At 45.6% G+C, this 14368-nt stretch overlaps 1 protein-coding gene across 1 annotated transcript in view; it reads right to left on the bottom strand.

Annotated features, from left to right (window-relative positions):
• SYT13 (synaptotagmin 13) overlaps window positions 1-4616 on the bottom strand; it is a 28753-nt gene extending 24137 nt beyond the window's left edge. Inside the window, exon 1 of the mRNA XM_006124494.4 lies at window positions 4069-4616. Within this exon, the coding sequence (XP_006124556.2) occupies window positions 4069-4308 (240 nt within the window). The 5' untranslated portion in view covers window positions 4309-4616. The remainder of the gene's footprint in view (window positions 1-4068) is intronic.
• Window positions 4617-14368: the final 9752 nt, after the last annotated feature.

Raw genomic sequence — 14368 nt, forward strand, 5'->3', positions numbered from 1 at the left:
CTAAGCTAAGGGGAGAGGTAGATATGCTGGAGGGCAGGGATAGAGTCCAGAGTGACTTAAACAAATTGGAGGATTGGGCCACAAGAAATCTGATGAGGTTCAACAAGGACAAATGTAGAGTCCTGCACTTGGGATGGAAGAATCCCAAGCACTGTTACAGGCTGGGAACCAACTGGCTATGTAGCAGTTCTGTAGAAAAGGACCTGGGGATTACAGTGGATGAGAAGCTGGACATGAGTCAACAGAATGCCCTTATAGCCAAGAAGGCTAATGGCATATTAGGTTGCATTAAGAGGAGCATTGCCAGTCGATCCAGAGATGTGATTATTCCTCTTTACTTGGCTCTGGTGAGGCCATATCTGGAGTATCTGTATTGGGTCCAGTTCTGGGCCCCCCACTACAGAAAGGATGTGGATGCATTGGAGAGGGACCAGCAGATGGCAATCAAAATGATTAGGGGGCTGGAGCATATGACCTACAAGGAGAGACTGAGGGAGTTGGGTCTATTGAGTCTGCAGAAGAGAAGAGTGAAAGGGGATTTGATAGCAGCCTTCAACTTCCTGAAGGGAGGTTCCAAAGAGAATGGAGAAAAGCTGTTCACAGTAGTGACGGATGGCAGAACAAGGAACAATGGTCTCAAGTTGTGGTGGGAGACGTCCAGGTTGGATATTAATAAAAACTATTTCACTGGGAGGGTGCTGAAGCACTGGAATGGGTTACCTAGGGAAGTAGTGGAGTCTCCAACCCAAGTCTCGGCTTGACAAAGGCCTGGCTGGGTTGATTTAGTTGGGATTGGTCCTGCCTTGGGCAGGGGGCTGGACTTGATGGTCTTCTAAGGTTTCTTCCAGGTCTATGGTTCTATAATTTTATGAAATCTACATGGGAAAACACCCTCTTCCCTCCTCACTGACATAGGTGTGGGGACTAGGCGTGTGGGGGGTGCTGCAGCACTCCTGGGTTCCTGGTCTAGCAGCCAGGATTCCAGATGCCTTCCCACATGCTGCAGGCTCTGCTGTAAGTCCTGCACTAAGGACCCCCCTACTGCCTTGTGCTCCGGGGGCTGACTTCAGGCCTGGGGTTCCAGCTGCCAGCCCTGTACCCCCGAGGGCTCTGCTTTGGCCCCACATGCTGGGGCCTTTACTGCCAGCCCCATGCCCCAGGTCCCGGCTGCTGCCCCACACACCAGGGCTTTGCTCCTGGCCTCACTGGAGGAGGGGGCAGGATAGGTGGAAGGGGGAGATGTCAGCACCCCCATTCTTTAAAATGTTCCTGCAGCTCTATTCACTGAAGGATTCAGAAGGAGCTTCAGTGTCTTGGGGGGAAAGAGTTAAGCTCAGTAAAGATCAACCCAATACCTAGGGGAGAGCTCAAAAGACTCAGGTATGTTAGGGAAACTCTTCTGGTGCATAGATTCCCAAACTGGGGGGGCAGCATGAAGAAATTTGAGGGGGGCTGCGAGGTGACTCAGCCCCTCTCCCATAGCCCCCCCCAAACTAGGGTTGCCAGGTGTCCGATATTCACCTGGACAGTCCGGTATTTGCGAGCTCCATCCAGTAAAAAAAAACAGGCAATACCAGACATGTGAAATGTCCGGTATTTCCTGTTTCCCTCCAATGGAAGCCCAGCAGGGACAATTTTCCCCTTCTGCATCTGGCGGGGGTGGGGAAGTGAGCACAGCAGAGTCTAGCAAAGGGGGGGCAGGCAGGAGGAGGCACTTGCTGGGCACCACGCTAGGGAGGCACCGGGCTGGGATGGGAGTGGAGCGCACGCTGCTTTGGCCCATGTAACCATCAGAGACCCAGGAGCTGGCCACATGATGCCTCCCTCAACACCAGCCGTAGCCAACCCGTAGCTCGCAAGCCACATATGGCTCTTGCCCCCCAAAATGGGCTCACGAAGCCGCTCTTGCGCCCCTCCAAACGGCCCCCGTCCCTCGGCCAGCTCCCCTCTGGCCCTAAGCTTCCATGTGCTTAGTGGGTCAGAGCTGCGGGGTTTTAAAAATGCCCCCCAAGATGGCGGCCATCTTAAATGGGCAGCCTCCTTTTTTAAAGGCTCGACAATTCTGTTCTGGGGGCTTTTTTTTGCTTAACAACTTTGGTGTCTCCTTTTTTTTCCCTTGACAGAATGTTTCCCGGTGGTTTTTGGGGGGAGGGGAGAGGGGGGTGTTTGGTATTTTTTGTTTTACCATCTGGCAACCCCATCCCCACCAAAGAGCCTGCTACATCCGGTGAAAAAATTCAGAAAATACCATGGAAGGGAATGTCCAGTATTTTCTGTTTTTCCTGGCTCGGGCATCCGCCAGAACATGTGCAGCTCGGGCTGGCTGGGGCGGAAGGAGGATGGAGCATCCTGGGCAGACTTTAAAATGGCCACCTTAAAAGGGCAATGCCTGCTCTGTTCTTAAAAGGGCAACTTTTTTTTTTTTTTTTTGGTCAACAAGTTTTGCTGCTATTTTTTTGTGGGGTGGAGGGGATGTGAAGGTTTCCTCAAAAATCAAAAAGGGGGTGTGATGCCAAAAAGTTTGGGAACCACTGTGCTATTAGATGCGAATTCCACAGATGTTATAATCAGCTCTGAGACACAAGGTGGATGAGGTAGTGTTGTTTATTGGATTGACTACCATTTGGTGAAAGAGACAAACTTTTGAGCTACACAGAGCCAGGTAACTTGACAAAGAGTTCTGTGTAGCGTGAAAGCATGTATCTTTCACCAATAGAAGTCAGTTCAACAAAAGATATTACCCCACCCACCTTGTCTGGCTTACATCCTGGGGCCAACATGGCCACAACACTGTAAATAATCACCTTTGGCCATCTTGTCTCAAAACAACTGCAGGAGAAATATGGTAAGACTAGGTCTATTTACTTTGGAAAGAAAAAGAGTGCCCATTATGGAGGGATTGAGTATGCACTACTGAATGGCACAGAGAAAGCCAATTAGGACTCCCACGGCAGCTTTCAATAATGCAAAAATAACAAAGCAGTGCATGTAATTTAAAGGCAAGTGAATAAAGACTTTGTTATATAATGTATCATCAGCTTTGGAACTGGCCTATGTAGCATATGATTGGGGAAAATTAAGGCATAGTAAGAAGGGAAAAATTTCATTTGACCCATATAAATGAGAACAGCATCTACAGAAACATGAGCTAAGCTAAAACTTTCAGTGACCATCAGCTTTGTGTTTCAGACCTAAGGTCATAATCAGCCAAGGGAAAAAAAAGTTCTGAAAAACAAATCTCCTCAAGGTACAGCATTGAGTATTCCATTGTTAGGTACAGCAGGGACGTGTCACACTTCACTGCTTGATGCATCTGGCACTGGCCACTGACAGAACACAGGTGTAAATGGACTGACTGTCAGTTGGATCCAGCCAGCCAGTCCCTCTGCACCTGTATCGATTGAATTCTTTGAGCAATTGAGTGAGTTCACAGGGGATGTCTAGAATTTGCAGCACTTTGAAACCTATGTTCTAGTAAGGAAAAGAAAAAACAGGTCACAGTAGGTATGATGCGAGAGTAGACTCCACAGTTAAGGTTGTTACTAGATTTATATTATATATCTTCTTTTAACCTCACAGTTTAACTTTCCTAAAAACTTAATCTGTTTCACACATGGAGCACTGTTTTTGTAATTAACCAGATGTTTACACAGAAGCCTTTCCACCTATACTGCAGTAGCCAGAGGTATATGTGTGTGTGAAGAGAGATTATAAAAAATCCAATACTATTGGCATTCTGCTTCTCTGCATGCAACTATTATTGTACCTTAGTGGCGCCTAGGTTTCTGTTCTAGCCAAATGATTTCCCTTGCGATCTAGCCTGGCAATTCAAGTAGAATTTCAAATCTTCTTTTCTGTATTGTCTCTTTAAAATGACAGCTGACTGTTGCTTTTTTTTTTCCAGGTCACCTGAGTTTCCCCTTCCCCCACTGAAAGGCTGCTACATCCTGAATCCGACAAACAAATAGGATGTCATAAATCACCCACCACCGTCTGGCATGGCATATGCATGCCTGCCATCTGCACTTTAAGGAAAAGTGGCAGAGTAAATTAGAGAAGGAGGTTTACCTGCTGGACTGGCTGAAGCATACTGGACTTCGCATTTTCAGTGTCCGTCTCTTGGTCCTTTTCAAGTCCTTTCCTAGGTTGCCTGCATTTGCACAGGCAGGTAATACCGCACAGGGCAAGGATGCTTGTTGCAGTCCCCAAGGTGGCACCCAGAGCTATAACTGGGACAGACAAAACCATTGTCTCAAGCTGCACAGATATTACACAAGAATTCTTCTGCTCCAGCAGCGTGTATTTCATTCAGTCCCTTTCAGAGTTTAGGCTGGTTTCATTCTCTTTCAAGCAGGGAAAAGAAATGACTCTGAAGAGAGAAATACATTATCCCAGGTTTGCTAGGCAATGATGCTGCCTCTTCCAGCTGATGATGGAGTTTCAGGTTTTCTGCTCCTGGCCAGGCAGGCAAAAGCAGAAGTAGTAGTGGCTGTGGTGCCTGCAATCCCTTTCAAGCCGCAAACAGGCAGTTTTCATTGAAGCTTGTTCTCCCGCTCCACTGGGAAAAATCTGATGTGTGATACAAGGAAGACGTCAGCAGAAGGGGGTGGGCCCTGCAGGCTAACCCAGAAAGTACTCCTAATGTTGGATCAGCTCTTTAGCAGGGCTTGGGATGGCTGGGGGGTTAATTCTTTGGGCGGGGGGGGTCCTGGGTTGGGTTTACTTACTTGAAGTTAATGGTGTGGTTGATGAAAGGTGCCAATCTAACAGTCCTAGGGATCGGCATAATGAACTCTCTACAATAAGGGCAAAGCAAGTCTATGGGGAGACAGAATTTTTTCAGGAGCCAGCAGCCCAAGACTGTGGCATGAACTTCCCCAGGAACCAAGGACCATCACAAACCTCAGCATCCTCCTCTCCAAGTACAAGCATGTTTGTCTGAGCTGCCTTCTCTAACACACACACCTATCCTGTATCTATATTGTTTAAAAAAATCCTACCAAAACACGACACTTCATTGCACACACATCGCCCTCTGAGCAGAGGATGAAAGAGCAAACAGAATGTGAAAGATGTGTGGTCACATTGCTTAATGGTGGAAGGCTCTCAGGCACTGCACTGATGTGTGTAACACACAGACATGTCAACAGCGCAGAAAAGAATAGAATAGAACATGAGCAGCAGCAGCTTCTGCTTCCTCTACTGCCTTGCCTGCCCCACCTCTGCCTTGCAGAGAGTCCCTCTTGGGATGTGAGATGGGGCATCTGCCTGGCACTGGCCCTGTAAGGGTTAAAACTCAATCCTGGGAAGGGGCTCGAGTGGTGGAGCCAGCAGATGTGGCAGGTATTAGCCAATTAGGGCCCAGCGGAGAGGAGTATAAATGAAGGCTCCTGACAGGGAGGAGAAATACAGGCTACGTCTAGACTACATGGCTCCATCGACTGAGCCATGTAAAGTAGTTTATTCGACATAGTCAAAGAAGCGGGGATTTAAATAATCCCTGCTTCGTTAAAATAAAAATAGCCACCACACTGTGCCGACGATCAGCTGATCATACTGCTCCGGTATGCCTCATGAAATGAAGTTTACCGGAGCGGTCCACAAAGGCTTCCTTTGTCGACCGCACCGCGTCTAGATTGCCGCGCTGTGCCGGATCAGCTGATCGTCGGCACAGTGTGGCAGCCATTTTTATTTTAATGAAGCAGGGATTATTTAAATCCCCACCTCTTTGACTATGCCGAGTAAACTAATTTACATGGCTCCGTCTACAGAGCCATGTAGTCTAGACATACCCACAGACTCACTGTTGCTTCAGTTGGGGAGCAGGAGGGATCTAGCTGCCAAGGAAGCTAGAGGTTTCTTGATACAGAGCAGGGCTGGGGAAAGGCAGGCACAGCTGGCGAAGTTCTGGTCAGGCAAGTTCCCAGGCTGCAGGGCCTGAAACAAGGCCTGAGGATACTAGGGCTGCAAAGAGGAAGCCAGAGTAGGTAAAGGCAGTAGGTGCACACCCCCTTGCCAATGATGAGTAGCCATTTCAGTTTGCCCCTGTGGCAGGGGATAGATGAAAACTGGAAGTGGGTCACTGAGGCAAGGTGGGCATAGGGGGCTGGGAGTTCCCAGAGGGGGTGGACTCAGAGGCTATGTCTACACTGGCAGGTTCTTATGCAAGAATGGCCATTCTTGCGCAAGAACCCGCAGAGCGTCCACACTGCCTGCCAACTCTTGCGCAAGAAGATTTACAGTATGGCATTGGAAGACAGGGCTTCTTGCGCAAGAGCTACGCTCTTTTCTAACAAGTGTAAGCCCTCTTGTGCAAGAGCTCTTGCGCAAGAGGGCAGTGTGGATGCGCGGCAGGGGTTTCTTGCACAAGAAACTCCTATAGCTAAAATGGCCATCAGAGGTTTCTTGCACAAGAGAGCGTCCATACTGCCAAGCAAACAGCACATGGCAGTGTGGATGTGTTCTTGCGCAAGAACTCGCCAGTGTAGACTTAGCCAGAGTGTGGGGGCACTGTAGTAGGGCAATACCCAGAGGCGAGGACACCAGGGTCTGGGAGGGACGTGGGTCCTCACACAGAAATGGAGGAAAAATAGGTAACAGTGGATAACACACCAGCCAATGCTGGTGCTCCAGAGCTGAAGAGCTAATTCCCAGAGTGACCAGCAGGAGGTGCTGCAGTGGTGAGTCCTGCTATGTTACAGGATGAGAGGGCAATTCATTTTCAATGGCCTATTCAGTCCTTGCTCTCTCTGCCGAGACTGCCATAAAGAGGGAAAATTAGTGCTAACTCTAAGGGTGTTTGGATACAATGGACCTCTGCCTCCACAGGGAATGGACTAAGATCAAACTTAGCCCTGTACAAATTGATAAAACAATGTTGAAATCCTGAAACGCCATGCACCTGAGAATTTAAAGCATTCTTCAAATCCACAAGCAGAGAAATGCTGTTGGGTGCTGGGAAGGACAGAACTAAATGGAAAGATCTTGAAGTAGTAGTTCTGCCCATCACCATTTGTAGCTTTTTAACACCTTTCACACAAGCATCACTGTGAACCTTATAAACTGTTAACAAACGGCTGAGGGAAAAAATCAGTTTTCTAAATGGCATTTTGATGCTAAACTTTGTTTGGTTGTTAAAACAACATTTACACAGGATAGCAACTGGCATATTACCCTGACAATGGGCAACCCATTATTAACATCCAAAATGGTGCTATTTTTCAGCAAGTTGTCCACCTTTGGAAAGAGGATCAGGTGAAACTGAAAATGTTTCAGCTGAATGCCTGCACTTTAAATTAACTTTCCAAGCAGCTTCAGGCCCTTAAACCCATCTCCCAGCTGTCCTGCTTGCAAACCCTCTGCAGCCAGCTTCAACTGTTTCAACGGCTTCAACTGTTCCCCTAGACCCGCCTCAGGGATGCCAGCAGATGACAATTTATGGCAGCTTCCTGTGTTTCAGCTTCTTACCCTGAGGAGACTTGCATCACTGAGGACCTCTGATCAGGCAGAAGTCAGCACACCTGGGCAGTGCTTTATATCTCCTTATTAGACAACATGGAACAGACAATTTCCTTAAAAAAGAAGAAAAAAACCCAGCAAGCAAATGGTCTGGTAGAACTTTTTTTCTGCTGTTTTTTGTCTGTAACAGACTAACTCGGCTATCCCCTGAAGCTCCTTAGAAAAGCAGATTAACATTCTGTGAATTTCATGTGAAAAAAGAAATTTTATAAATGATGCTCCACAATAGGGGTCAACTCTCTGCCCTGGAAGCTAATGGAGGCTGTGTCAGGCTCACTGGCCCCTTTAAATGAAGCAAGTCCAGCACCCTGTGCTAGTACTAATGCTCTCATTCTGTCCAGGTATCTGGGGCAGTATCTGGGGCTATATAGGATCAAGGAGAAATGGAGAAGGAGGCTGTCCCTGAAGGAAGCCATGTGAAGTTTATGGGAAAAGCTGACAAAAGCTGAAGACAGCAAAGGGAGTTGCTTGCTGATTTCCAAGTTGGTAAGCCAGAGCCGTGTGCTGGACAGAAGGTAGTAGTGGATAGGGTTTAACTCCTGATGTTTCCATACTGGAGAGCTGAGAGCCAGGGGAGCAGTGGAAGGATCCAGTTGATGACCTATCTGAGAGAAGAAGTTAATGTAACTGGGGTGGGAGGAAGCGTGATAGATGCACCCTTGATGAGGATGAACTTCTAGCAGTGAGGATGAGCGTGTGTGTTCTTGCTAGAAAGAATAGGGTTGTACTGCTGCCCCAGGAACCAGGGTGGCCACCCTGGCACAAAGACAGGAGAGGAGCAAATAAGAGACCACATATGATGGAAGATACTGGAGTGTAGTATATGCTATGTTGGTGGATTAGATGTCATAGATTTAAGGACTATTTGTGTTGTGGGTGACAAAAAGACCACGCATTGGAACTTTTGTTATGGATTATTTGCATAATGTTTTTCTAATAAATGAGCCACAAGGAGGTAAGAAAGCATGTCTTATGGTTCTTAGGGGCATGAGAAGGGAAGTGAGGCAGTAATTCTGGCGATAGGGTACCCAGTCACAAGGTGGTGCTCAGGGATGAGGGGAGATAGGCATACAAGGATGTGGAATTGTGTTATGTGAGTGATGGACTTAGTTGTTGTTATAACACAACCCACTGGGTTTTTTCATGACTGGACATGGATGAATGAGAGAAACAGTCAGCTGTGAACTACAATATTTTGATTTTAGTCAAGTCTCTGTGCATAATGGCACATTACTATAAGCTTAAGCTTGTTCCTGCACTAAAATAGGATTCATAGATCATGAAATCTGCTTTTGGTATGACAGCCCTGAATCAAAAGTAATGCAGGGGTTTCCAACATCAACTGTTGGAATCAAAGTTAAGCCATCAGAAAGAACAACGTAAAAGCAAAAGGCATTTGAAAGGTCATAAGGAGCAGTCAACAGAAGTTCCATCGGCTCAGCATTAATTTGCAGACATTCCTGTGTCTATCAGTCCTGATTTCCAGACAGAGCCAAACAGGGAGAAGAGACCCCACCAGAACAGAGGTAAATCCATGTCTGGTCAGCATGAAAAACATGGCCTGACCTACAACAGAACTGCTACAAGGTAGCTCCTGGATGTTGAAAAAGGACAGAGCCACCAGTATGACCTAGGGAACTCCATAGAAAACAGCAGCTAGTTTAGAAGATGAGCTCTGTGTTATCAATTGGTAGAGATCCATGCAGCATAGCTAAAGAGAGGCTTCATTTCAACAAGCCCATTCACGCTCCGTCCACTAGCTTTCTCCGTCTGCATGGACAGTGCAGGTTTGAAGAGTTGCCTATCTAGGTGTAAAGTTAAAAATGGATAAGTAAAAAAGAGAAGGCAAAGAAAACCAGTCCTGCATTAATGTTGAGAGGCCTCCATGCCCAAGATGGAGTACGGCCTAAAAGCTAAGTATCTCCTTAGCTTGAATCTCACTTGAACTCATCTTACCTCAGATATGCCTATATGCATAAGAGATGATAAAATATAAAACAGACACTGGGCAACATTTGGTACCACAGAACTCCATTTTGCTTCAAGCTCTTCCAGATGTTTTGCCCATCAACCAGTGTATCCTTGTGGAAGGGCCCTTCTCTGAATTAAAGGAAACAATTGCTAGTTGCTTGCTAGTGCAAAAGAGACGAAGCATTAGAGTGTTTTCATATGATCTGAATTGTACTGGTGGTGGGTGCTCTCACAGGATAGGCACTTACTGCAATTGCCAATGAACAGTGTAAGCTGCTCAGGAACTTGGCAGCATTAACACTCTATTAGTAGCCACAGAGTTAGCTCCCAAAATCACTCTCTAGTACAAAGACAATTACACTTAAGCTGATATGCAACTGGGTGGAAAGTTGGTTCTATCGACTCACCCTATTAGCAGAAGTTAGAATACTGTAGGGGAGATGCTGAGCCATTGTGCCTTGTGGACTTGGGATTGGCACTTCAGACAGAAAGAACTAAGGTCTGGGGGAAAAGTGATCTCAAGAAACCCCCTTTGCAAGACTCAACTTGGTGAGAATACTTAAGCTAAGGTGTGTGTTTTGTTGCCTTGCTATTGAGTTACCAATGAAGTCAAATCCCAGAAAGGGGATTAGCCTGAGAAGGATCATGACCTAAAGATGAAAAGAATAAAGTCTTTGAATACTTACTCAAAGTCAGTTTCGGATACACCTTCCTGCTGCTCCCCATTACTTTGAACAAAGGCTATTTCTTAATGAGTTATTCCCAGGAAATTGGGACATTGTGTTGGTAATACTCCTATTTGTAGCATGGAGTAGAATGACAGAAATGTAGGGCTAGTAGGGACTTCAAAAGTCATCTAGTCCTGTCCCCTGCACTAAGCCAGGACAATGTATACCTAAGCCATCCTTGGAAGGTGTTTGTCCCAACCTGTTCTTAAAAACCTCTGTTGACAGGGATTCTACAGCTTCCTTTGATAGAGCTTCACTACCCTTATAGTTAGGATGCTTTTCCTCTACCCTAAACCTTCCTTTCAGCAGATTAAGCCAATTACTTCATGTCCTATCCTCAGTGGACATGGAGAATAACTGTCCTCTACCCTAAACCTTCCTTTCAGCAGATTAAGCCAATTACTTCATGTCCTATCCTCAGTGGACATGGAGAATAACTGATCACTGTTTATAATACTCCTTACCTTTATTTTAAAACTGTTATTAGGTCCCCCCCAATCCTTTCTTTTCTAAAAAGGAAAACATGCCCAGTTTTGTATGTTGTTCAAGACTATTATTTAGGAGAAATGTAGTGACTAAACTAAATAGTGTTGCTTCTAGCATCTTTCAGTTGTGGCTTTACAAGGCCCTGCTTCTTCATAATGCAGCACCTTTGTGTCTTCGGTTTTGGCTCTTGCAAGTCTAATTTCTCTACTGCAGCTAGTAATTCCTTATGTGCATGGGATTCTTGGATTTCATGGGAAAGTATGGGACATAGTCAGGAGGTACCCAAATCATTCCTTGACAATCTTCTCCCATGCACATATCAGCTCTCCTGCGACTGACTGTTAAACTTCCTATGAGCGACATACCTGAACATGTATTCTCTACTGTTCAAAACTCCGTGCACCTTAATCTGGGACAGTGTTCATTATGCATCTATGTATCTTGCAAATTTTCTGACTAAGACTTCTAATTTTAGATATCCTAAGCCTGACCCCAGATGTACCGAACCTTTTCTTTCAACCCATATGAATTTAGTGTTTCAAACATTAGCTTTAATATAATTATTGTTGTTACCAGTTAAAGGACATAAACTGTGGCTTTCAGTCCAAAACTAGAAGTAAAGTATCTGAGGGGTGTTGTTATTGATAGTCACTACTTTTTCATGAGTCCTACAGGAAATCGTAGGAGAAGTTAAAAATGAGGGACAAGCAGGTATAGCCACTGGGCATTTCTTTAACACCAAACAAAATATCAAAGTAACTAAAGTATACATAATAGACTTGTGTTTATGGTGAGTGCATCCTTCTCCTTAGGCTGTTCTGTGTTGGTCATCTTCTAAGATGGAAACAGTTTGGGACAAGGACTGTCTCTTTCTCTGCGGCTACGTCTAGACTGGCCCCTAATTCCGGAAAAGTCATGCAAAGCAGGTAAGTCAGAATAGGGAAATCCACGGGGGATTTAAATATCCCCCACGGGATTTAAATAAACATGTTCGCCGCTCTTTTTCCGGCTTGGGGAAAAGCCAGAAAAAAGCGTCTAGACTGACACGATCCTCCGGAATAAAGCCCTTTTCCGGAGGATCTCTTATTCCTGCTTTCAAGTGGAGAATGTAGGTGCTGATGTATAAAGGTGCTGCACAATTAAAACCCATGGAGCTGCAATGATCTAACCAGCAGAGTATCCTGTTCTTTCTTTCTTAGTGTGGTGAAAAACATTTAGGGGGCATCTACACAGCAGGGCTTACTTTAAAATAAGCTACCCAAATTGAGCTATGTCAATTGTGTAGCTTATTTCAAAATATGAAGCATCTACACAGTACTTATTTTGAAATAGAGCACTCTTTCTTTGACTTCTCTTACTCCTCATACAATGAGGGTTACAGAAGTAGGAGTAAGAAGTCCTCCAGCTTGACAGTATTTTGACATTATTTCGAAATAACTGCCTGCTGTGTAGATGCGGACTAAGTTATTTCAAAATAACACTAGTTATTTCAAAATAATGGTGCTGTGTAGATGTACCCTTAGTGTGTGAAAAGAGAGAGTTGTACATATGTAATTGATGTAAGGCTTATTTTATCTAAATAAAACTCTTAAATTAACCTTTCCTCAGACAAGGGTCTCCCAGGTTTGGGAATCTCAGGGAAAAAATCATAGTATGTGGCTGTGTCAGTGAGAAGTCACGTGACTCATCAGAAATAGCTGCAAACATGACTGCAGTGCTGCTCTTACATGTACTGAGGGAATGCATGAGATTTCCTGGTTAGAGGCAGTTTCTACAATCCCTTTCTCTCTCCCCTCCCCCATAGTTTCACTAATTTCATGTCAGCCATCTTAATCCCATATTCAGAACAATGTAAACAGCCTCGTTGGCTTGCTGCTGTCATCTCTCATGGCACTGGTCATCTCCTAAGACCACTTGAAGTACAGCCACCAGATGTCCTGATTTTATAGGAACAGTCCCAATATTTGGGGCTTTTTCTTAGAGAAGTGCCTATTACCCCTCAACTCCCAAGTTTTTTTTGCACTTTCTCTCTGACCACCGTACCTGTAAGTACCTGCTAAGGTCTCTCGTGTTCCCCAGAGACTATTGATCTGTGAAAAGTGGGTTTAGAGCCATTTTATTGGTGAGCCATTCAACTGAGTATAAACTGGGAATGATGGGATTTGTCTGTCAGATGTGGAGGCTAATGCTACAGGAGTGATCGTAGCCATCAGAGTTGAAACGATGTATTTGTTTATGACTAAAATATTTCCAAATCAAGGGACAGCTTCAGACACCAGCCCAATGTGTGATAAAGCCAGCTGTTTGTTGTTTACACAGGATGTCTGTGGGATGGTATAATACCATTTATACAAAAGGCAGATTTAAAAAAAATCACAGTTCTACTGAGAGCAACAAAAGAGCCATCTGTGTTTGTGCAGAAGAAGTCAGCCATGCTTTAGAAGGTTGCTTCATAGCATAAGAGGGTACAAGAGGAAAGTAAACCCCACGCTTCCAGGATACAATTTATTTTCCCAGCCAAAAATATGGAAAGGAAAACAATTTACACAAAAAAATGTTTTTTGAGCAAACTGACCATAGAGGGTTTTGTGCATATAAATCCTAATATTCATGTGTATAACTGTGTGTGCAAAAATAATATATGCATATGATTTTCACACTTGGAGCAGAAATGGGAGAGAGACTGAGGCTTCTTGGAAAATATGTCCCAGATTAGTAACAAGCACTAAGCCAGACTGTTTCTTTTCTTTAACTTTTAAAAACCAGAGAAGGTACTGAAATGATACTGTAGCTCTTGTAGCGTGTATCAGCTATAAGATGCTGCCACCCAGAGGCAATAAACTGTATATTTCTTACAGATTATACTAATACAGGGATGAGCAATAATTTTTGATGGGGGGGGGGGGACGGACCCTTCCAAGAATTTGGAAAGTGGTCAAGAGCTGCACTCTTCCATATGTAGGGAGGAGGTGGGGGTCTGGGATGGAGGTTGGGTGCAGAAGGGAGCTTGTAGTAAGGGATTGGGGTTCAGGTGAGGGTTTGGGGTCTGGGAAGGAGTTTGGGTAAAGGAGGCTGTTGTAATCTGGGTTAGGGGACTAAGGCGCAGAGGGTTTGGGTTGTGACCTAGAACAGGAGGGGACTGTGACCTGCAGCAAGGGATTGGGGGTGCAGAATCTGGGAGGGGATATAGGGTGCAAGAGGGGCTAGAGAGTTTGGGTTGTGAGAGGTAGTGGGGCAAAGGATTGGGGTGCCAAAGGCAGGGTCTGGCTGGGAGACTTACAGGAACTCTCCAGCATGCGTCCTCCCAAGTTCCGACCCCCGTGCACTTACAACTATTGTTGTAAGTGCGGAAGGGGCTGAAACCATTTTTGTAAGTGTGGAAGGGGTTGACTTAACATCCTTGGCCCACATTTATGACAGCGCTTATCATAAATGAGGGTGCGAGTTACGATGCCCCCAACTTGCGACGCTTTCCTGGGAGCCAATCGTGTCACAAGTCGGGGGCCAACAGTACTTGTTTGACTCCCAGCCAGCAGCCTTCTCAAACAGACTCCCTGCCTGCCCTGCCCCCCCACTGTCTGCACAGGCCATGTGGTTTTTGAACAGCTAGGAGCCTGAAAGGAGGGGTGGAAGGTTGCTTTGCACACTGCCTGTTGACAACAGGC

This window comes from Pelodiscus sinensis, chromosome 4 (genome assembly GCF_049634645.1).
Source record: "Pelodiscus sinensis isolate JC-2024 chromosome 4, ASM4963464v1, whole genome shotgun sequence".
NCBI lineage: Eukaryota > Metazoa > Chordata > Testudines > Trionychidae > Pelodiscus > Pelodiscus sinensis.